Source organism: Plasmodium fragile, assembly GCF_000956335.1.
Source record: "Plasmodium fragile strain nilgiri unplaced genomic scaffold supercont1.26, whole genome shotgun sequence".
NCBI lineage: Eukaryota > Apicomplexa > Aconoidasida > Haemosporida > Plasmodiidae > Plasmodium > Plasmodium fragile.
In genome coordinates this window covers 108,262-132,393 of record NW_012192606.1, presented here as the reverse complement: position 1 = coordinate 132,393, position 24,132 = coordinate 108,262, and the positions used below count along the sequence as shown (strand labels likewise).

The following is a 24,132-nucleotide window of genomic DNA, read 5'->3' as shown; positions in this document are numbered from 1 at the left end:
TTTACTTTTATATATATTTTATATATATATATATATATATTTTTCTTTTTATAATTCTTCATTTCTACGAATTTCATTTGATTTTAATTTTTTGACCTTTAAAAATTGTTAAATTATTGCGTATATATTTTGTTATACCTTGGTTTTTTCTTTATTTTAAAAAAAAATAACAGAAAAACTGTACCAACAAAAAGAAGAATAAAGCGGAAGGAGATATACATATATAGTACATACGTTATGTATATAAACCTGTATGTATAATTGCGTACCGAGAGTATATGCATACGAGTATAACGTACAAGCACGTACAGTATAAGGCGAGAGGTATACATTCATATTTTATATGTACCATTGAAGATAGGCATTATTTTTACAAAGCTGCATCATTATTCCCTCCACGAGAGTATCCTGTGATCTCCGTCGAACTGGCCAAAACAAGTACCCTTAGTGTACTTTGTTTTTAAAATGTAAAATGGTGGATTCGCCACCCAAGAAAAGAGCATTGAATACTACTGACGATAATAAAAAAGAAAAAAAAAACATGGTTAGCAAAAAAGGTAACCCAGCTGATGCTGTTGAAGACATTGAGGAAAGTCTGGATGATGTAACTGGAGACAAGAAGAATGAATTATTGAAAAAGGAGAAAAAAAAAAAAAAGGAAAAAAAGAACAAAGATAATGACATCGATAAAATTAATGATGAAGACGAAGAAGATGATGAGGAAAATTTAAAAAAATTCGAAGTCGATACGAGTGAAAATGACGATGATGACGATGACGACGATGATGATGATGATGAGGATGACGATGATGAGGACGATGATGATGACGATGACGACGATGACGACGACGACGATGATGAGGATGATGATGACGATGACGACGACGATGACGAGGATGATGAAGATGATGATGAGGATGACGATGAGGACGATGACGATGACGATGATGATGATGAGGATGACGATGATGATGACGACGATGATGAGGATTTTGATGATATGGATGATGATGACGACGACGATGACGATGATGAAGACGATGAGGATGAGGACGATGATGAGGATGATGAAGATGACGACGACGATGACATGGGCGGAGACTCCAAAAAGGAGGGTGAATCGCACGCAAAGAAAGACAGTGACGACGAGGCATACGACTAACACGGGGTATGCGTCTCAACGTTAGCAGCCATATGTATATTTAATACACATATTAAACATATGTACACTTTTTTTTTAATTAAAGACGAGAGAAGGAGATTTACGAAAGAAGGAATATTTTAATGGTTCATATCCTACTGTTCGACATTTTTATAAATGAGGATGTAAGTAATATACCACCATGTTTCTTTAAATCATATCGCGCAGTTTTTAAATACTCATTTGTGTATTTTATGTGTTATCCTATTACATTATAAAAATTATATATAACATATGTACGTACATACATACAAAACGCACACGTATACGCACATATACATAATATGTACATATGTATAAAACACTTGTTGTATATGTGTTGTACCTGTATGTGACTTTTTTTTTTTTTTTCTGAAAACAGTTGTTCTGCCTTTCATTTTTTTATGTTGCAATTTGAACATTTAAAATATTTTACATGTATACTACAAAAGGAAAAAAAAAAAAAAAAAAAAAAAAAGTATATGTAACAAAAAATAACTATATTTAAAAATTAAAAATAACAAAAGAATTTGAGCAATAGATGATAAAATATTAAAATATTTTTGTTTTCCCAAATTTGAAAAGCCCACCTGCGCAGGGGCATGCAACATATGTGTACGTACGTGTGTATATTGCATGTGCGCAGATATTAAAATAGCCGCCAACGCATTTACCACACGTGCACATGTACTATTTCATATTGTACATATTACACGCATGTGTATATGACATATGTATATTCCTGCTATGTATGCCAATTAATTTGGGGGGACTGATTGTCCACGACTTTTCCCTTTTTTAAAAGTTCAAAAAATTGAGCATAAATTATTTGAGACATTTTCAAAAATGTCATTTCATCATATTTTAACGGTTAGCTATGTCCAGGGCGTTATAACAGCGGAATTGCTAGTAGGCGCGACGCCGTAAGTTGTACATGTGTATACCAATGTATACAAATACACTCGCGTGCATGTTGTTATGGCCTAATTTGACTCATTCAGTAACTTATATTCTTTTTTACTCCATTAAAATGATAGAAACGGGGTGATACATGAATTTTATCCCAACATGGGGCAATTTTATCAATTTGGCATTCGCAGGAAAAAGTTGTTGCATGAGAGACGGGTAAAATACGGCATACGTGCGCCCTGAATGGGTATAGCATGTGTGCCACATGCAGGTTGTATATACATATTACATATACGCATGCATATTAATAAAAATTATATGCATAAGAAATACACGAAGAGGAGGTGTCTCTGATTCCGCTCACAGCGATTATGTATCTCCTCACAGGGCACATTCGACCACTGCATTTTCTTCTTTTTCATTTAAAGTAATAATGATATTCCCCATTTTGTTTATACAACTATGTTGCAGAAAAAATTGAAAATACGCACCTGCAAAGATCTTACACCGGAAAAATATGAACAGTTCATGCAAAACCCGTGTTATTCAAAAATGTACACCTGCTTAACAATATAAATGACATATGAGCAAATATGTTACTTCTTTTTTTAATCAAAATAGCATTATCACATAATAGAATTATAATTAAAACGATTTAAAAAATATACAATAATTTCGTCATAGTTGCCATTGCAGATTGTGTTTTAGCATAAAATATACAACAGAATGTTATATTTTGATTTTCTTAAAGCACCATATTTTGAGAGAAAAAAAAAAAAAAAAATAGCCACAACGGCTAGCTCATTTGTACAGAAAACTTATCACCAACTTTGGCTAACCAAATTATGGAGTGAAAATTTTTTTTGTGATTTTTTGTTAAAAGCATGAAAGTGGTGGTATAACGAAGAATAGCGCTCTGTATTGTGAAGATAAGATTGTTTGTGACATTTTTTTACAATCCCTGCTGAGGGGAATAATTACTGGAGAAACATTCTCATGGAACAACATGAAGGAAAATTGTGTGCTGTGCTATAAGTGCAAAAAGAACAATGCTGTAGTTTGCACAAGGGAGAAATCGTGCAGGGATTGCTTTTTACAACTGGTCGAATATACATTTAAGAATACGTTAAGGGAAAAATGTCTGTTTAAAAACAAGGGGGGTCATAATTTTGAACTTGCAAGACATCTAGTGCAGAAAAATGATAAAAGGGAAGATATGCAGGAAGAAAAGTGTAATAAACCTGTTGCACAAGGGGAATATGCACCCTGCGAAAATGCACACATTGCGGGAAGGAGCTGTTGTAACGGGTTGAATAATGGAATGTACTCGGACGGGACAGGAAGGAAGGGAAAAAATGTGACCACATTGAGTAAGCAATCGGAAAAGAAGAAAACAGCTATCGCGTTCTCCGGGGAAATTTGCTCGTCTTTTGTACTCTTTCTGTTTGTACAATATTTGAAAAACGTTAAAAATAAGAACAATGATTTGTTGCTCACAAACGAGTATTGTGTTTTTAGTGAAATAATATTCGTAGACATTTTTCAAGATGAAAATTATATTCTGAGTTTGATAGGAGCCATCGAGGAGATATTTCGCCGTTTTGATGAGAGCGGCGATTCGAAGGTGGGGAACAACGATGAGGCGGTGGACGAGTCAGCTAAGCACGCGGACAGCAAATCTGAAGAACACGGGGAGGAAACACAGCACAGTTACAAACATGACGAATCGTCGCCCCCAGAAGGGTATAACAAGATAGTGTTCCTTAATGGGGTGTTTAAGAAAAAAATAAACAAAGTACACTTCACAGTGTTAAAAAGCAATTATTTTGTGAATGAACATTTTAAAAGGGAATTTCTAGTTCAGTACGACTTGGTGAAAAAGGAAAAAAGTTATTATCTAAATTACATAAACGAGCTAATTATATACAATGCCATTTTAAAGTACAGCATAGACGAGAACATAAATTATGTCCTCTTTGGAAATAACGCAAATAACATCTCCAACAAATCATTTCTGTATACCATATTGGGGAACGGTCTAAATCTACCCATATGCACAGCGTACATAGATAACAGATATAAGAATATAAATTTTATTAAACCCTTGAGGGATCTCCTAAATAAAGAAATATACATTTACTGCTATTATAAAAATATTGCCTACTTACGGAACACATCCTTTGATGGGAATATCGTCTATAAGACCATAAATGAAATGCTCTCTTCTCTGGATTCGAAGAATAACACATCCTCTATAATTAACAACACGACTGGCAATTTGGTAAACATAGCCAATTGGATGAACGTGGGGAATCAGGCCAACATGGCCGCCCTGACAAGTGCTACGCAATATACCCTTGGAGAAAGGAATCAAGAGGACGACTGCATCCTCACTAATGTGAATACCCAAGATGGAGGAAAAAAAGGCGATCTAAAAGTTATCCCAGAAAAGTTACACAGGGACAGGGATATTGAAACAGATCTCGCCGCGAACTACATGAACAAGTGCGGGAACATGTATAAGAGTTTTTTTGCCTGCTGTATATGCTCAGGAAATAAGGAGACACAGGAAGAGAAAATGTTTATAAGAAAGATGAACAAAATTCAGTTGACAAACATGGAGAAAATGAAGCACACCAGTTTGATTTGTTCCACGTGCCTCAGCATATTTTCTTCCAGCGATAACTGTGTGAATCTGTTTAATGTCTTTTTTTAACATTTGAGTTTGGCAAAATTTTTTTTTTTGCACCTTTTCTGGCAACCGCGTGCTCGATGGCACGTATGCCCGGTAACTTTGTGGCCAGCTGTTCTACGGCCAGTAGTTGCTCGCGCAACAGTTGTGTGCAGCCCCTTTTTTTGTTGAAACTGCACCCTGCGCCCACGTCAGGGGGTGAAAAAGCAGGAAGCTTCTTCCCGGTTCAATCACAGCGTAAAAGGTCAGGTTGCATATGTGTAAAAAGGTAAGGCCCAGACAGAGTGGTAAAATCACAACCAGTCGTCAAAATTGATATTTGCCTTTTTTGTTCCTTCCGCCTGCATAATACCTTCCTGCGAGTTCTGCGTGGATTCCTGTAGGAAGGATTGGGAAGATAGCAGGTGTTTTTGCCGCGCGTGGGTGAGTGTGTGCTTGGGCACACATGTGTATTTGTTTGTACACTTCGACGTGCGAGTGAACATGCCTGTGCCTATGCTGAGGCTACTTCCCCCCCTTTTCGCTCGTCTCACCTGGGGCACTTCGCCATCCTTGTAGATGTGCATTCGAATCCTCCTCTTGATTTTTTCAATTTTGTTCTTGTGTATTTTTTCCTGGTTTTCTGCCTGCACTTGGTCTCCCTGGTGCTGAAGATTGTGGCATGGGGGAGATATATGTGCATACCCATTTGATCTAGTACATACGTATAGGTGAACGTATGGAAGTGTTTGTATTCGCGTGTATGCGCATGTGTTCGTATGAACCCTATACAAGCGCAGGCGAAGGCATGTGTTTATGCCACTACGGCAATTGTACCCTTTCATTTCTTTACCTTAACTTTGTTTCTATACGCATCAAACAGGATCAATTTGTTTAATGACTCTAGCTCCTGTGCCCACAATTCGTAAATATTCTTGTGGGGGGGAAGGAAAAGAGTGGAATGTGGGTGATTATATGCATACGTTCACATTATGTGAGGATAGGGGGATGCGTTTACGTAGTGGCGGGTTGTTTCACGTTTGGGTAGGATCATCCAGGCCAATTCGCTCATCCATATGGTTCATTTTTTCACCTTACATTATAAACAACGTAGTTTTGATACACGTCGAAGAGATACTTCTGCATTTGCTTAACTTCTTCTTGCTTGTTGACATAGGGAACGATGCAGTTCTCGAAGTACTTGAGTTCTCCTTCGCTGTACACTTTGTGGGTAAGAAGTGTATGGGGGTGGAGATGTAACGTGGGTTTAGGGTTCAGAGTTTCAGTGTGGGGGAGTATGTGTCCCCTTCGTGAGCGACTGGCGTTATCTATAACGACGCGGCTGATGAGGCGGCTGATGAAGCGGCTAAGAAAGCAGCCCAGCATGGCAGGTTACTTCTTCTGTCCTAACTGTTACTGAAAGGGAAATAATAGGGTGGGATCCTTTGTCTAGCTAGTTTGATCATTTCATCCTTTTTGCCATTGTCCAGCTTTATTTCTTTGATGAAAATTTCCAGGTTCTTTAGCTCCTCCTTTGTAGTGGGGTGGTGTAGTCAGATGGGTTCGAGCCAAGCTAGGCAAAAATGCCACCAGTTGGCATAAATGTAATGTCTACATGGGTACAGCTGAAAGCATAACCACGGGGATGTGTTTGTTCCCCTCTTGTATGTGTGTGTTTTTTTGTGTGTATCACAACTCACCGTGCTGGTAGCATACATAGGGGAGAAATACTGATAAGTGGAATAATTGGAATAGGAAAAGTTGTACGCAAAGGTTAGGGCATCTTGTATGATTCGCTTCCTCAAGTTAAGTTTCTCCTCACTGGTCATACTAGAATAATTTTTCTGGGTGTTTCTATTGATGTCCTTAATGCCGAAATGCATTTTGTTCTCTTTATGTTTGTGTGTTGTGGAGGGAATGTGCCTCGAAGTTTTTCTCTTTTACGAATACGTAGTTCTCAATTGACAGCAGGAGGGGGGGTTGCGGCGCGTCAACAGAGTCCACCTACATGTGTGTATATTTGAGTGAATACATGAGGGTATATATGGTCATGGGGAATAAATTTGTTGCCTCTTAGCTGTGTGAACGTGGAAACTGTGAAAGGGTTGCTTTTATTCAGATCCTTGAAGAAGGAGGCCTCCAAGGCGCATGGCAGGAGGAGTTCTTCCCAAATGGAGCTGCGGAAGGAACAAGTTCGAATCACAGCAGGGAATCGAAAGGGAAGCAGAAGTGGTGGGGAAAATATTGAACAAAAAACATAACCTCAAAGAGGGCCAACAAAAAAGGGTAACAACCATGGGCAAAAGAAAAGGGTGAAAGAAAAGGGGAGAATTAAGCGGGCACTGCGATACTGACACCTATGCGACGACGAACAGGGTTAAACTAGGAGGAAGTAGTTGTTCTGCATGATGTATATGCTAATATGTGCATGGGAGAAAAATTAAAGCGCGGCCGCCAACCTTTGCGAGGAGCATTCTGAACCGTAGGTGGGAACGTTGTAAAAGTGGGTATTCATGCGGTGTCTGTCTGTTTCATTATGGTCAGTTACGTTTCATTTTTTCGATCATCCAGGTGATATATATTTGCGAAGCAGGTAGCACCGCTTGTGCTGTTGTCATGCACACGCCAGTATTCGTAACGTTATCCAATTTTAAATTTGCCCTATGGCGTAACCATACAATGGGAAGCAGACTGAACTGTGTGAACTGTCTCGCAATGGGGGTATGTGTACATACGTGGCGATAGACCAAATGGGCTAACATAGGATAAAAGAAAAAATTTCGCGGGGATTTAATTGGGGTTAAGTTCTGTTGGTGCTTGTGCACAATTTAGAATAAACAAAACATGTGTACGTTGTTGGGGAGTAGTTTTTTTTTTTTTTTTTTATGCGTGCATTTTGCAGACATATTTATTGTGCGCCAATTTGCTAGCTTAGCAAAATGGAACGCGCAAAAAAAAAAAAAGGGGGGGGGGGGAAGAGGGGTAATTTTTGGGGTGCCAGCCGGGCACTCCCCGAAGGAGACAAATGATAAACGAAGCCAAGTAAATGAAAAAAAAAAAAAAAAAGGCACGCAGAGACAGAGAGTAAAATGCACGCAAAGAGGTGTTGCGTATTCACCGACTTGTAGCACTGCCGCTCACGGCTTCCATGCAGCGGCGACAACTTAATTAGACATAAGGGAAGCATTCATCCTCTTGTGGTACTTAAAGGAGAGATGCACAAAAAAAATGGATATAATGGACACGCAGGAAGAAATGAAAAAAGGGGAAAGCTGATTTTCGATGTAGTAGTAGCTATAAACGATGGGCGAAATGGTGAGGGATAAATATCTGAAGAAGGAAACAATGCTTTGTGAAAACAGTTGATCCTTTTTGGAAAAAAATAAAGAGATGATGGTTGGTATGATGGGCTCTATGTAGGCATAGGAGCATGAATGGATGAAGCAAATGCTGATGTATTGAAAAAGTAGGTTATAATATTTAATGCTGTGGTAAGTCAGCAAGATTCCTGTGCTCTGTATGAGTAATCCTATAATAGCCGTGCCTGTAGTGCGGGGAAAAGGGAAGGAAGGTGTGATGGGTGGTTGAGGTGTAGCAGCGATGTGGCACTTGTGCTGGATATGCGTCTGACAAATTGTCCTTCCCCAATTTATCATCCCACTAAAGGAGATGACCCATGACGCGGGCAGATGTGGAGATGATTCTCCCTTCGTACCATTGTATCCAAACATTTTCAAAATATAGGAAAAGGAAAAGTACTGGTAGAAGATCATGATAATTCCGCTCAGGGAAACAAAGACGCTGATTTGTATCTGCTTGTTGTCTGTTAAAAGGGGGGGGAAAAAAAAGGGGGTAATTAGCGAATAAATATACGCGATGTGGACGTGTATATGTGTCTTTCCCTCTTGTGCTTTCCACGCAAATAAAACAACACAGCACTGGTGTGTGGACTAACCGGAGGAAACGTTGTCATTGTAGAATACAAAAAAAATGTTGCTCATCAAGTTGGAGGAAAAGGCTGAAGTAAATCTAAGCATGCAAATGGAAAGGAGGCATTTGAACTTGTAGGACAGAGTCATGTGAGAAAGAGCACGTATCTTTTCCTTCACGTAGAGGGTCAGCCTGTTAATGTAAAAGTAGTCCCGTCTCTTCAAAAATTGTTGATATGATAATTCAGAAAATTCGTCATTGTCGTAATTGAAAAATTTCCTCTTGTAATTTTCCCCATGATGTTTTTTTTTCTTATTCAGCAGGTAGCTATTTACAGAATATTCACCTGCCGAATTTCCACCTAGGAATTTTCCACTTGCATAATGGCCACTGGCAGAATTGGCTCCTCTTTTGTAGCTGGACGTTTCGTGTTTGTACCTCCCACTGTGTGAACGATTACTTTTAAATTCTGACTCGACCAGATCATTTACGTATAGAGCATTTTTTGCATCTTTGCATGGTAGATTTTTTTGTGGGTTTTTTTTTTTCTGTTCATGGGTGTTAATATTTAAGGTTATCAAATTAGAATCTTCGAGGATGGTTTTTTTTAGGTTGTCCTTATTTTGCGTTAGTAACTCACTCGAAATTGTCAACACAATTAGAAGAGAAGCAATTAATCCAAGTGTGTTAAAATTTAATATAATTTCAAAATTAAATATAGTTAAAAAGAAGGAAGATAATAAGGGGCCCAGGATTATTCCAATAGCATTAAATATATTTATGTATGTGTAATAAATGCACACATCTGTGTCAACCAGGTCGTTGATTATGGCATTAACTACAACGATAAAGACTGAGCTACTACCACAAATAATTCTGTTAATAATTAATAAAGGGAAATTCAATTTTACATAGAATAGGTACATACCAATAAGGTTTAACAGAATTAAAAATACAAGTAAATGCTTCTTGTTGATGGAAGAAAAGAAACCTATAATCAAACACATTACACATTGAGCGAGCGAATAAAAGCTTAATAAAATTCCCAGCTCCTTGACTTGGATGTCGTAATAGTTTAATATATAAAATGGGAGTAGGGGCTGTAGAAAGGATTCAAATAGGGTCTTGATGAACACAGAGAGGAGAATTTTGAACAGGGTTTTTTTCTTAATTTTTTCGTACTCTTCATTATCATAAAATATGTTTCTTCCATCGTCCGTTTTCTCTTTCATTCTATCTACTTGCTATGTTTTCATTTACGGTTCAGGGGGATGTTCTTCGCGATGCGGCGCGGTGGGCGATTTGCGCTCTATGTGTATACACAGCAAACCTCTACAAGGGTCAATTTCGTCAAGGGGTAATCTTTATAAGGTGGGGCCCTTCTTCCGCAGGTATGATGCGCCTTTTTTTTTTTTTTTTTAACAGCGCACTGCTGTCACTCCCGTATTGGATACACGCAAAGGGAGGGAGGTAATCATTCGCACTTAGAAGCACCTAAGGTAGTTATGCCCACGGGGCAAAGGAAATACACCCATACGTAAATACTACTGCGCATACACCCATGCATAGGCGACACGGGGCCAAAGCTAGAGGTTTGACAAATGGCTCCACAGCGCTCCTCAGCAGCGCTCCGCAAAACTAGAGAGCACGTGAGGAAACCACGCCGCAAGGTGTGACGTCGCAGGAGAGCACACGAGGGTGTTAAATTCGATCCTTTTAGCTTACATATAAATGGCCCCATATAATGGCCCCGTTATTTTTCCACGTGCGATGCTATCATATGAACGCTTTCCCATGTGTCCCGGAAACCGCGATATTATTTTTTTTTTTTTTAACTCTCCACAATGCTTCTGCATGCATAAGCATAACACACCGGGGCTATAGCAGGAGGCGGCGGGAATTTTTAAGAAAATGCAAGAAGCAATTTCCTTGCGAGAGCGACGGAACGGGGCGTTAGGTGAGCCTCTACTGATATGTGCATGTGGTGCCATAAACCGACTGCACGGGGCTTATGCGTAGCAATATGCACATGCACGTAGCATAAATACGCATGTAGGTGCGCAGGCGTGGCTCTGTAGGATACGTATGCCTTTACAGTTGAGCTGTTTTTGGCTATATGTGTCTCCGGGCTTGTAGTTCCTTGGGATGCATGTCTTCAGGCGCTACGTCTTTGGTGGGTACTTCTTTGAACTGTACGTCTTTTTGTGCATGCCCCCAGATGGCAGCATGTGACAGCTAGCTACGAAACCGCCCCGTAATGTTAGCCCCGGGAACTCAGGAGAACTCTAAATGTGTGTCTCCGTTGAAGCAAACTGGTTGAAGAAGGGCTCTCCTGTTTGCACATGCAAGTGTTCTTCAGCTAGCTGTTGAAAATGTGTACGCCGATTTATTTTGGCTCCTTGTTATAATTTTTTAAAAAAGGAAAACTACGAAAAATCGTCCCGTGAATTTTGTTTCAAATTTTTAAAAATTTTAATGAAAAATAAATTTAAAAATGAATTGTTTTTATTTTCAAAAAATATATTTTATGAAAAAAATAAAACACAAAATAAATTTTATTTTTTATCTCTTTAAAAAAAAAAAAACACAATCTTAATTTCAACTTCAACAAATGTAAAAAATTTAAAAAAAACTCTTCAAACATAACATTTTCCAAAACTTCCACAAATTGTAAATGTTTACAAATTGTAAAATCTCGCAAATCACATATTTCACAAATTCTGGAAATACAAGAAAACCACGCCATTAAAAACCCAAAGGTCGGGCTTACAGTTTTAAGGCCAAAAAGAAAAAATTCAGCCAAACCAAAGAAACACATAACAGGAAAAAGAAACTCTCTTCAGCATTTATAAGTTCTGCAGAATTTAAAAAAAAACATATAAACACTTGAAAGGCTTAAGAAAAAAAAAAAAAAAAAAAAGTGTAAAAAAGTTTTCCTTCGACTTAGCCACGAAATCGTTTAAGTTATAACCCCAAAGTAGTATTGCGGGGTATAAAAAAAAGAAAAAAAAAAAAAAAAACACAAGTTAAAAGTTAAGGCATATTAGTCAGTTTTGTTCGAACTTAAGCTCTGCAAATCAGAAGTAAAGCAGCAAAGCATAGTTATACTAGCAGCTCAGGTATTACACCACCACCAGAAGGTATACAGCAGTCAAAGGTTCACACCACCCCCAAGCATAAGCAAAGCACGAAGAACCATAAGGTTGAAGTAGCAATTAGCAGGCCGAAGTCGCGGAAGAAGTGCAACTCTGCATAGTCTTACATACGTGTTACATATTCCACACCCAACCCAACCCCAACCCCCGCAAAGTGCATGCGCAAAAGTGGGAAAAAAAAATTAAGTGCTTTTTTCTTCTGCTTTGTTGTTACTACTCTCACGACACATTTACTTAAACATTTAGAGTGTATTTCAATTGTGCATATATTTTTTCCACGCAGCTATTTTTTCCTCCTCGCGTTTAAAAAGTTCCCGCTAAATGAAAAGCTGATTTTTTACTTTTCTCCGCGAGCTTGTTCCACATCTATATATTTTTTTTTTTTTGTTTTCCCTTTATTTTTGCGTGCGTATTTTTTTACATTTTGGCCATTTGGGCCACTTTTGCCATTTTTTACCATTTTTTCCATTTTTGGCCATTTTGGCCATTTTTCACAATTTGTTACCATTTTTTACCATTTTTTACCATTTTTGCCATTTTTTCCATTTTATTCCTTTTCGTAGCACACTATTCCCTTTTTTTTGTTTCATCACATTTTTTTCTCTTGACCTTCCCCCCATTTTGGTCATTGCAGTTGATTTTTTTCGTCTCCTTTACGCCCTTTCTTCCACATTATTGTAGTATTGTAAGCTATTTTTCCTTTGCATCACTCTGTTTTGTGTTTTTCTCAAAAGCTCCGTGTGTTTTAGAGGAGCATTTCGCGTGTTCGCGTCCACCATTGTGTATCTCCAACAACCCCACCCGCCCCTTATTTTTTTTTATTTTTTTATTTTTTTTTTTTTTGTAGTACGTTTGCATGTTTTCGTTGATATTATATTGCAGTTTCCGTCCACCGAGAGAGTTGCCTACCCGCGATTAGCGAACACAACTCCTCCGACATAGTGACATATAGGGTGTCCCCTACAAGTCATTTGCACAAGCCGAGTAGTGTATTTTTATGTATATATATTTTTGTGCCACGTGAAGCCGAGATATAAAGCGGTGAACACGAGGACGTCGCGTAGTCTAGGCACTTTGTCGTTTGTGTGCAGTGTGACACATTGCATTGTAACACATTGCATTGTGATACTTTGCATTGCACCGCACACACGGTAGTCTTCTGAACGACCCCGTTAGAAGTATTTCTCCCGAATCGGAGAGAACAGTAAAGGGTATATACCAGTTCGATCGAACGTGTATAGACCCTCAGAAGAGGAAGAAGCGGCTCAAGTTTTAACAAGTGACAGAGACGCTTTGCGAAGTAGAGGCCTCTTGTCCGATACGCCAAACTATATCACCCAACTGCACACCAAGCAGAATCCCTAACTTGGAAGAACAAAAAAAAAAAAAAAGAAAAATGGACGCCTTCTACATATACAGCGATAGCGGCAAGAAGTTGGTGGAACAGGTGTTTGTAAATGACGTAAATGTTGATTTGACTCACAAAGAAATTAAAGGTGTAATATTGGGAACCACTGTAGTGGACAGCTCGAATTGCGCTGTAATCAGCTGTAGTGATGATGAGAGTATAATTCGAAGGGCTTTTGATGGAAAATTTATTTTCGTGATTAAGAAGGATACTGTGTTCTTTATCATTTTAAAGAAGGATGAGGACAATCCAGTGATGACAATTGAAGTGATTCATGAGATCATGGAACTTTTTAAAAAATATTTTAAAATAGAAAAGTTATGCCCCAATATAATAACGAATAATTATTCTGTTGTGATGTTTCTTATAAATGAAATATTAGCACAAGGAGGAAAGCCAAATGTGCTTGTTGATGAAATTTTGAAACAAATGGTGGACAGTGATTCTGGTCTGTTGAATGAAACATTGAAGTACACACCAGTTGCGAACAATATTTCCAATTTGCTTTCACTAAAGAATACTATCACAGGAGCGACTGTGTCTAATGGTGCTATTATTAACCACACCTACAGCAACGGAACAGCAATTCACTGCCGGGATAACAGAAATGTCTTTTGGAGAGCAAATAATGTTTGCAATTTGCATAACCACATGTGTGTAGAAATAAGAGAGAATGTAAATTGCGTGTTGACTAAGAAGAACAGAATCGTTTACTTTGCAATTCAGGGGAACGTTCATGTGCATTGCTCAGTTAATGGTTCTCCATTAGTTAGAATGTCCTTTAACAGAAAAATAAAACTTCGTTCGACCCACCTCCATTACACTGCTAATTATAACATGATGGTTAAAAAGACGCTACTTAATCAGAACAAGGAAAAGAATGCTTTCTATTTTGTACCGTTGAATGAGCGCTATATCGTTATGCAGTACCTTTATTATTTCCCCTTGAGACATAAGAGCAGAAGAGTACAATCTAGAAGTGCACTCAGTGCTGTATCGACCGCTCCGGAGCTAACCAATGTGCTGTTTTTAACAAATGCCCACTCCACAAAGAGTGCTCCGGCCACAATGGATAACCACATGGAAGAACGAAACAGGGAGGTGGAACAGGAAAATGGCGAAGTAGCTCAAGAGGATGATAAAAGGGAAGACGAACGAGAATATGAAACGCTAGAACTTTCCACACCAGAAATACTGTTTAAGAATTATGTGGAGGAACACTGTAGACCACTTGAGGAAAGACCAACTGAAGAAAGAGCAACTGAAGAAAGAGCAGTTGAACAAAGAGCAGTTGAACAAAGTGCAGTTGAACAAAGAGCAGTTGAACAAAGAGCAGTTGAACAAAGAGCAGTTGAACAAAGAGCAGTTGAACAAAGTGCAGTTGAACAAAGAGCAGTTGAACAAAGAGCAGTTGAAGACAGACCAATTCGAGAAGAGCCTGCACAAACAAGTAATAACAATGTGGTCAGATTTGAACCTACCGCCAACACTGTCCATATGGTAGAGAATCAAAATAGAAATGGCCTGCCGAATAGACAGCAAAGACGATCGAGAGTAATGCGACATACGTTGCCCTGTGTACGACATAATGAGCAGCAGTTATTACCAATAAAGGTTAAGGGAGTTGTTAGTTATATACCTAATGAGTACAAGTACAAGATCAAGGTACAACTAATTTTGAATGATATAAAAAGAGGCAATGGTAGAGATATGAAGATAAATGGATATGAAAATATTTCTGTTAAAATCCCAGTGTATAATTTCATAAGATATCTTAATGTAGTTTGTACAGTTGGAAACATAGGTTACACTGAGGACATGAATTCTATTATGTGGTGCATCGATAGAGTAGAAAATTCTGAAATTGATTTATCGGCTGAGGTGACTTTGTTCATAAAACCCAATCCTGATGGAGCATATCGTAGTCACATGTATTATTACGAGAAGTTTATAAGATACAATAATAATGAGCGCATCAATGGCCTTCCGGATACCTCCAAAAAGAATGGCATTGGCAATTGCTGCTACCATGGGCACACTGCCAGAGATTGCAATATCCTGAGAAGCACAAATAATGCCTGTAGTGTTGTAAACCCAGTACGTATTTTTCCTACCCGTTCGTCTAAGTGGTCCAATATACAAGCGTGCGCTTATCCTGACTTCTCTTTTCCAGTGTATGTCTCTTTTACCGTTATTGGGGTAACGGCTTCGGGAAAGCGTATTGAAAGAGTCGAGGTGAAGAGACCCAAAAATACTAGCGTGCGCACAGTGTACAGATACTGCACCACCTACAGTCATGTGGAGTTTAGAATATAAGCTGTGCAATGATGGATATTCATCGTGGTGCGGCATGCCGTCAGGAAGTATAGCAGTCGATGTAGTATGTACAAGTGTGCGCAATGCGCACAGTTACGCAGTTGCAGAAAAAAAAAAAAAAAAAAAAAAAAAAAAAAAAAAAACACATGCAGTCATGGACACATATGTAACAAGACATAGCTGGAGAGAGCACCGTGCAACATTCCTACAAGCTGGAAGCACAGAATTATGTGGATGGGTGAAGTGGAAGTTTATCTTCAGTTTTTTTGCCTTCTCTGCATTTCGATCTTGTGCAAATCACACGTGTTTCCCTTTTGCGAGAATTTTGGATTCTGTTAAAAATAAAGCAGATTGGAGAAAGGCAAAAAAAATAAAAAAAAAAAAAGGGGGGGAAGGTACCAATACATGTGTGCATATTTCTAGCTCCATGAGGACCGAGTGCACACAGAACACCCGACGCGATTCAGTAGGGTGAAGATTCTACAAGCACATCCGAGTTAGAGACAGTACCGAGCTTCATCGAATTTTCAAGGTCCAAGGTGTCATCAACTCTGCGAAATAAAGTTCAAAAAAAAGAGACAAGAAAATGCCCATTACGTGGGCACAGATATATAACAATGCTCAAGCGGGCATAATGATTCTCTATGCATTGCGTGGTTACGCTTTTTTTTTTTTTTTTTTTTTTTTTCCCCTTTACCTGCACATGTTTTTATGAAAGTCGACGTTCTTGTACAGGTTGATAATTTCTAAAAACTCCAAAGACTATAGAACAAAGGAAAAAAATGACAAGTGGTCATATTTTAAAAATTTTTTAAATTTTAATTTTCGTACATAAGTCTTGTGTTGCTACGTTACTTTGTAGGATCTGCTGATGTTTCCATTTTCTCTCTGTCCATGCGGGGGGGGGGGGAAAAAAAAAAATGGATGTGGGTCAGGTTCGGCATGACAAAGGTGTACTGTGTGTGTTTATATTTCCTTCTTCCAGGTAACATGTTCTTAGAGGTTGTCACATGTTGTTCCCATTAATGCGTTTGTTCGGTTGTTCCTTTGCTTATCCAGCTATACATGCGTCCATTTGTTTGTTTCATTTTTTTTTTTTTTTTTTACGTTTTTCTGAGTTATGCGCATGAGGATCTCTATGACTGTCTTCAAATTTTTGATGTATTGCAGCATGTCTTCATTGGAGTGAAATTCAACTTTATCCTGCAAGGAGTGATCCAAGGGGTGGAGAAGGTGTAGCACACACGAAAAAATGCCTCCATATATGCGCTCACGTTCTTGCGGAGTGGAGAAAAAAAAGAGTGCTTTACTTCCATATTAATCGAGTGAAAGTAGTTGTTTTGTTTCTCTAGGAATTTTTTTATTTTGTCCAGCTTGATGTTAATATCTTCTAGTTCCTTTTCGCTACAAAGTTTACGTAAAAAAAAAAAATGTTTTTAGCATGTTTCACGCATAGGATGGGGTGAAGGGAGGAAAATCTTCCAAACATATGCAAATATGAGTATTGTTGCATGAACCGAGAGGACAACAACATTTTATCGTTTAGTATTTGCATAAATGTATACCTTGCAAAGACGAGCTTGTACATGTCATACATGTCGTCCGATATTTTTTCCTTTTCCTGTTGTGAAGAAGAAGGGGAAGTAACCACGATCAAGCACAATTGCCAACACCCACGTGTGTGCATGTGGAGGAAATACGCAAATGCATAACAACGGGGTGTAGGAAAAAGTAGTATGTGTTGCCATTCGCCTGTCCACTCTCCCATTTTTACATTTAAAATTTTGTTCTTGAGTATATTCTTGTCCTCCGAAAAGGTGTTTATAATATCGTTGTTGAGATGTATGTATTCCTGAATGGCGTCCTAGGGTTTATGCAAAAGTAGGGGAATGTACATGGAGGGTGAATAGGGGCACAATGAAGGAAGTGTTGGGAGAGAAATCTCGCCCACTCTGATAAAAGGCGGGTGTAGAAAATGAGTGAAAGAGGGAGTAATTTGGAGGAATGACGCCATTTCGCCTAAGCACATTTAGCTTTGCTTTACTTCAAGTTTCTTCTGCGATAATTCCTCTTCCTTTTGCAACAAATTCTTTTTATTTTCAATGTCTTGAAACTTTTGATTTATGTCATATATATCTGTAACGCCCTGTTGTTACACGGTGCACAGGAGGGGTGGAAAAAAAAATAAATAAAATAATTTACATTCGTAGGGTTGACTGGAACAGTTGCGGTGATTTGCCTTTTACGCACAAGTACTATGCGCAAGTATGGTTATGTGCCTCATAGGAAGGCCATTTAGAGGGGGAGTGTACATAAATGCAATGTTGTGTCCGATTCACTATTTTTCGGTTAATGGGCAAGGTTTGTTCTAACGGGGGTGGATGATGCTTGGGTGTTCCCCTCTACACATGTACGTATCGCTCTCTTTATATGTGTCCTATTTTGTCCTTCTTTTTTTGGGCTGGCCCCCCTTACCGTTGCTTCCCTCAGCTTGGATATAGTGGCATATATGTTGCTTGCATTTTCGAAGATGTTGGATGCGCTAAGTTTTAAGTAGTTGTTATGCAGCAAGTAGTAGATTAGGAGCTTTTTGAATTTTTTCTTTTCCTCGACCATGAGCGCTATGTCTGCGTTGTGCAGTTTGTTGTTTTTGTATTCGCTTATCATTTCCCTGTGATGGGTTTGGCGGATAATTGGGCACGCGCGGGTGAACAAGCAGCGATGTAGAGGTAGCGATGAAGAAACAGCGATGAAGAAGTGGAGCGACGACGAAAGACAAATGTGCATGCGCCTACACGCTCATTTTCTTATGCGCCTACCTCCTTATCCTGAGTATATTGCTATGCTCCTTGTTGACATTCATATATTTGAGGATTTCTTCATTATTATTTGTCGCCTTCATGATTTCCTGCAAGTGGGGCGATTGGGGCGGTTGCGGCACACATGAGGGAAGGCCTGCCGTCGTACATCTGCTCACATTTGTTTATCTGCGTGTCTGTTCCTCAGATCATTTCCTGAACCCCATGTGGCCATTGCTGTGCAGGTTTACAACTCCCATTTTGTGAAGTTCAGACAAAAAGACAAAAATATGCGCCTCACCGTTTTTTTCTCATCGATGGATTTTTTTAAACTTTTATTTTCCGAAGTTATTTTTCTGTTATGATACGGGGGGGAGGACGGAATGCAAAATTAGGTGGCGACGGTACCCATGTCTACATGCCTACGACAGTGTCATCGTAGTGGTGCCCATGAGCAATGTGTTCATTTTTTTTTTTTTTCGCTTCCTCTTAATGTAATTACTGAATCGCGTTGTGCAGTTGTCGTTCGTTATTTTTAAGACTCGTGACTGTTCTCTCCAAGGAGTTTAAGTAAAAGTACAACATTTTCTTTTCCTTCTGTTTTTTTTTTGGGGGGCGTGAAAAGAGCATGTAATGGAATGGGAGATTTGGCGCTGTGTATTGTCAACGCTTTGGGTGTTTGCCCGGCGAAAAGCCTTTTGGCCATTTCCTTTTATCATCTCGTTGGGCAGCCTATTGGATAGTTTGCTTTCGCCTTTGTTCGTCATTTTTTCGCTCCGCCGGGGCTACCTACCTTGAGCCGCTGCAACATAATTTGGTAGGTGTACTTCGAATGCTTTAGGTTTTCAAATTTGTTTAATATTTCCTCATTCTTCGTCTTGAGTTCTTCATGCTCCTTTTTGTTTTTGGTGAAAAGTGTGTGTGTGTGTGTACAATTACGTCAGTAACTACGCAATGTCCAGTGAGATATCTTCCTAATAATGCAAACGCCTATTCACGCAACTGTGTGAACATGTGTAGGGCGTCATTTCCGCATTCGCCCCATTTCTATGTGAGGCCAATATGTAGGTATAGCAAAGGTGGCTGTGCCACTGCTACCGTCGTTTTTATTACAATTTTTTGTTGCCCGAGAGAAATCTTGTTTAGTTTTAATTCTCGATTGAGGAGATCCAAATTTTTCTGCACACAGGTGGAATAAGCGGTGGGGTGGCAGATCGACCGTATGTATTGTTACTTGAACCGTCTCTCCGTCGGTTCGTTCGTTCCTCCCATTTGACTTTTCTTGGGGGGGGACATTTCTGCTTGCCATTTTTGGCCTCACCTTGGTGTTTTCATACTTATTAAATGTAGTGTCCTTTTTTTCCTTGATACAATTAAATTTCTTTTTTACCGAATATACAATGTCTTCTGTATTTTCATTCAACTTTTCATTGTCCTTCTGTGCGTGTCGTATTTGTGCGTGGGTGGCCAGGGTGTTTAGGGTTGCGGTAGATAAAACTGCTTGGCAGTTCCTGCCTCCGTGTGTGGTCTCCTCTCACACATGGAGAACTTTTTATTCTTTCGTACCTTGTAGAAGGGCACCAAGTCTTTCAGGTTGCACAGTTTGTCGTTGTTTTGGCTTTTCATTTTTCACTTTGGCATATATGGAGGTGATTACGTGTCTGTAGCTGCTTCTATTTTGTTTGTTGCCCAATTTTTTTATCCTTATTTTTATTTTTATTTAATTTGTTTTTTTTTTTTTTTTATCTCAACCTATTTTGAGTTGCCACAGGTCCAGATAAAAAATGCGGGCAAATTAAATCCTGACAAATGTGTTGTGTTAACTTGCTTGTGCCGACTCTCACTTAATCGGTGACCTATGCATGCACACACATGTAGACGTCCCCTTGAGGGTGTAAAAATGTTTCCCCTATTATGGACCTGCTGGTCAATTGGTGCGATATGGGTTGAATTGCTTCCTTTTGAAATTTTTTTTTCGTTGAGAAAGGTGAAGAGAGAAAGAATAGTAAAAATATGTAGAGAGGAAAAGACACAAAGGAGAAAAAAAAAAAAAAAAAAGGAAATATCCTACGTTATGGCAAATAAATGGATGATTTTTTTTTTATGTACACATTTTTGTGCAACTCGTACTTGAGTCATCATTAAACATAAATGAGTTTACAATTACGCCTCTTCGCATTACGAGGGCAGCTTTCTTTTTGGGGTGGTTAAGAAGGACGAGTGTGCCGATTTGAAGAGGCTTAAGAGATGTGTGCTATATCACGTAGTGCGTGGTGGCATTTTTGGAGAATCACAATGAAGACACGCCAGTAAGCCTACGCGCAGGACATCCATATTGTACTTTCGCGCACGCTCCATATAATCTGTGCTCAAAGGGCGTTTAGTTAAAAATTCTCCACGGTGGGTGGAAAGCTTACGCATGTCATATGTTATATATATTTTAATCAGTTTTCTTAAAAAAAAAGTGCCAAAAATTATTTTTTTCAGAGTAATAAAAAAAAAAAAAACGGGTGTGTGTGATTAGACGAATGGCTAAAAGTACACATGCATAGTTTTATCAAAGTGTGTGAAAAGATTTTTTAAAAAAAGAGATGCAAATGTAGATATGTATATGGACATACAGACATATGAAGAGGTATAAAGAGGTATTAAGGGGACGCAGAAATATGAAAACAAATGTCTATTTTTTTTTTCTTGCTCTTTGTATTAAATTATGACATATATATTTTTTTTTTTTTTTTGGTAAGAGGACGTTTGAATAACGCTTATGTGACGCTTTCACTGTTTCGTCTCCATGTTCACACAGTATGCAGACATGGTGTAGCTTCCTCCTGCTTCATTTGTAGAGGAAGACTTGCTCTTCCTCGTTTTGGACAGGAGGCCCCCCCATTTGTCGTCACAAGCCTCTAATAAAATAATAAGAGAACATACACATAGGAGAGTACATTGCGGATGCCCAGTTTACGTCTATTATTACGCAAATTCTATCTGGACGGTGTCTGGGGGGGGGGATGTCAGGATGGAGTGGACAAAACGGTACCGATGACGTTGACTTGTGATATGCCCCCATCGGGATGGAGGGAAATTTTGAAGTGAGTGGCTGTCCTCTCCATGACTGTGAAGTTATACTCGAGCAAATTAAAATTGTAAAATGTTTTCTTCTGATCGTTTGCCAATTTACATGGAGGTAGTTGCAGCCAGTGTATTTTTTTTTTTTCCATTTTTTCATCTTGTTCAAAGATGCGTTTCTGTTCTAGTAAGTCCAAAGTGAGCATATCTACACAGTCCAATAAATAAATTTGAATATATTCTGGGTGATCATATTTGTAATTTCCAATATCAAAGGTAAAATTTTCGATAACGCCGCGCACACCGAATTTAAAAATGGAAACATTTTTAATTGAATTGTAACTAAGTGTACGTAGGATAATTGGTGGTCTATTGAATAATCTCTTTGTTGAGAAGCCATTAGTTTTATATGAATCGATCATATCCTTTGGATGTCCTTTATGTATATGATCACAATGGTAATATATTAGAGTACATCCATTTTCGGGTTTATTTAGGAAAATTTTTTGTTTAGATAAAATTGTATGCTTTTTAAATAGGGTTACGAATTCTCCATAAAATTTTATTTTATTTATACCTCCATCTGGGTATAAATTAATTCTTATATGTGTCCATGGCTTGATCAAGGACAGATCATTAACTTTAAAATAGTATATTTTTTTTTTATGAAGAGATTTGAGGAAATCTACACAATCTGCTTGTAGTAATTCTACCCAGGGAGTATTTTGATTTTCCAAAATGTCTGATATGGATTTATCAATTTTGTAAGATTCTAAAAAATTGTAGCTTTTCCTTTTTGTAATTTTATGTTCTCTCTGTTCTGTTGCTTGTTTTTCATCCGTTTCGTTCATTATACATTCTTCCTCTTTTACAATTTCGTCAATACAAGAATTTTCCACCACCTCAATTGACAAATGGGGGCATATATCATCGTTCATATTTTCGAAATTTATTTCTATTCCATATATAACACTTGGGTATTTTAATTTCAATATGAGCCACTCATGTCCTACGTCCCTCCTTCTTCTAGTTACCCACCCGACCTTGTCCTCAATCATTATGTTTTCCGCCTTGCTGATGGACTCATCTGTTACGAACAGAACCTTTGAACCGAAGTGTTTAGACAAAATGTTGTTAAAATTAAAAAAATGTACCTCTTCTTTGGTTTCAATTTCTTTCGATGGGATCTTTACATTTTTACTCACAACCCAATTGAAGATATTGTTAAAAAGGGTTAAAATTTTTCTTTTTTTATTTTTTTTCAATTTATAATTTGATTCGTTATTCCCTTCTCCTTCGTCTACACATATTGTGGCTTCTCCCCCTGTTGATTCTACTTCCTCGATTATTTCACTTGGTCCTATTTCTTGTAGCTTTCTTTTCTTCGCTAATTTTGTAGAGTTCTCTTCATTTGAGCTACACAAAGTTTTTGCTTCCTCCTCGGTCGACTCTTCCTGGGTGTTCATCATTGTGTGTTTTGGTGTTTTCTCCGTCCGAGCGCGTTTTCATGAATGCTCCCTGGCCCATTCACGTTTGGTCTTGCTATGACGTGCACTTATTTTTTTTTGGTTTACACCTAGGGGGGTCCCTGCTCTCCTGTGTGCTTACCTACGTGCGTGGGCATAATAAGTATACACCTACATGTGTGTATTCCATTTAGAGCGAAAAAGGCGGGAGTCTTCTTCACGCATGTATGTACATTGCACGACTCGGTAGAGAAATACGCAAGTGCACATTTTGGGCTGCGTGAAATATATGTTTTTCCGTCACGTGGAGGAAACGGGGTCCGCGGGTTTTTTTTTTTTTTTTTTTTTTTTTTTGTGCACACAAGGTGGAGGAAGGTGTACGGTTAGGACCACGTAGTGTGCGCTTTACATAACTTTGATAAGGACATTATTTTTCCATACCTTTAAAGATAAAATTATCCACTTGGTTAACAGCAACTGTGTACAGTCTCTTCTTCTCGGTTTGGAGGAATTCCTCGAACTGTTGTAGATCTTACGCCGCTTCTGACAAATGTGCGATGATGTTGTGAGGGCGAATGTCACTTGTTGACACCAACAAAAAAGAATTCTCACATTTGGATTAACGGCATGGTGCTACATGCGGTATCGCTAATGTTTTGATACCATGCGCATGAAGGCGTAGAAGGGGGGCATGTAAAAAAAAATTGTGTTACTTTCCTGTTTTGACCAGGACTAGGGTTGCTAAGTGAAGGCGGCAACGTAGCTACAACGACGTCGTGGCTTCCCGAGGTAGTCACTGTGGAGTACTAAACTGCACGAAGCTGATTTGAATAACATTTACACGTTGAAGTATCGGTTGCACAAAAGTGTGGCAGCATGTACAGTCGCGCTTGGGACATGTGATCAGTGGACATTCCTACCCCCCCTCGACATTACCAACTAAGTGTGTTGTCACAAACACCAATGCGTGGAGTGCACACAGAGATGTAGGTAGTTATAAAATTTAACCTTTTCTTAGAACACATATCATCCTACAAGTTATGATTGGCATTTGTGAAGTTTACATCCGTTTAGGATTGACAGGCGTGTAATTCGTGTATGCGATTTGTTCAGGGTTCCCCCGAAATCTTTTCCCACCTTTTGCGTGTTATAGATTGGGGGGATAAGCCACAGGGGGGGGGAGAAAAAAATCTACTGAAGAATGTTTTTTTTTTTTTTGCTAATCATTTT

General features: G+C 38.6%; 7 protein-coding genes across 7 annotated transcripts; 3 read left to right on the top strand and 4 right to left on the bottom strand.

The window, feature by feature from the left end:
* Positions 1-472: 472 nt before the first annotated feature.
* On the top strand, positions 473-1,162 carry AK88_02611 (uncharacterized protein; the record flags this gene model as incomplete). Its single annotated transcript, XM_012480236.1, has 1 exon — positions 473-1,162. The coding sequence occupies one exon, from the start codon at positions 473-475 to the stop codon at positions 1,160-1,162; it is 690 nt and encodes a 229-aa protein (XP_012335659.1).
* Positions 1,163-3,095: 1,933 nt separating this feature from the next.
* On the top strand, positions 3,096-4,805 carry AK88_02610 (uncharacterized protein; the record flags this gene model as incomplete). Its single annotated transcript, XM_012480235.1, has 1 exon — positions 3,096-4,805. One exon carries the CDS (start codon positions 3,096-3,098, stop codon positions 4,803-4,805), a length of 1,710 nt encoding a protein of 569 aa, XP_012335658.1.
* Positions 4,806-5,074: 269 nt separating this feature from the next.
* Positions 5,075-6,643, bottom strand: AK88_02609 (uncharacterized protein; the record flags this gene model as incomplete). Its single annotated transcript, XM_012480234.1, has 6 exons — positions 5,075-5,158; positions 5,315-5,428; positions 5,614-5,694; positions 5,859-5,983; positions 6,172-6,292; positions 6,461-6,643. 6 exons carry the CDS (start codon positions 6,641-6,643, stop codon positions 5,075-5,077), a joined length of 708 nt encoding a protein of 235 aa, XP_012335657.1.
* A 1,281-nt stretch (positions 6,644-7,924) lies between these two features.
* On the bottom strand, positions 7,925-9,922 carry AK88_02608 (uncharacterized protein; the record flags this gene model as incomplete). Its single annotated transcript, XM_012480233.1, has 3 exons — positions 7,925-8,304; positions 8,476-8,583; positions 8,716-9,922. 3 exons carry the CDS (start codon positions 9,920-9,922, stop codon positions 7,925-7,927), a joined length of 1,695 nt encoding a protein of 564 aa, XP_012335656.1.
* Positions 9,923-13,241: 3,319 nt separating this feature from the next.
* Positions 13,242-15,569, top strand: AK88_02607 (uncharacterized protein; the record flags this gene model as incomplete). Its single annotated transcript, XM_012480232.1, has 1 exon — positions 13,242-15,569. One exon carries the CDS (start codon positions 13,242-13,244, stop codon positions 15,567-15,569), a length of 2,328 nt encoding a protein of 775 aa, XP_012335655.1.
* A 463-nt stretch (positions 15,570-16,032) lies between these two features.
* AK88_02606 (uncharacterized protein) lies at positions 16,033-19,993 on the bottom strand (the record flags this gene model as incomplete). Its single annotated transcript, XM_012480231.1, has 16 exons — positions 16,033-16,120; positions 16,267-16,331; positions 16,425-16,457; positions 16,677-16,772; positions 16,880-16,973; positions 17,135-17,190; positions 17,344-17,433; positions 17,614-17,715; positions 18,045-18,240; positions 18,389-18,477; positions 18,669-18,723; positions 18,870-18,964; positions 19,161-19,262; positions 19,466-19,546; positions 19,689-19,805; positions 19,934-19,993. 16 exons carry the CDS (start codon positions 19,991-19,993, stop codon positions 16,033-16,035), a joined length of 1,419 nt encoding a protein of 472 aa, XP_012335654.1.
* Positions 19,994-21,381: 1,388 nt separating this feature from the next.
* AK88_02605 (uncharacterized protein) lies at positions 21,382-22,905 on the bottom strand (the record flags this gene model as incomplete). The annotated part of the gene is made up of 1 exon (XM_012480230.1): positions 21,382-22,905. The coding sequence occupies one exon, from the start codon at positions 22,903-22,905 to the stop codon at positions 21,382-21,384; it is 1,524 nt and encodes a 507-aa protein (XP_012335653.1).
* Between the last annotated feature and the right edge of the window lie 1,227 nt (positions 22,906-24,132).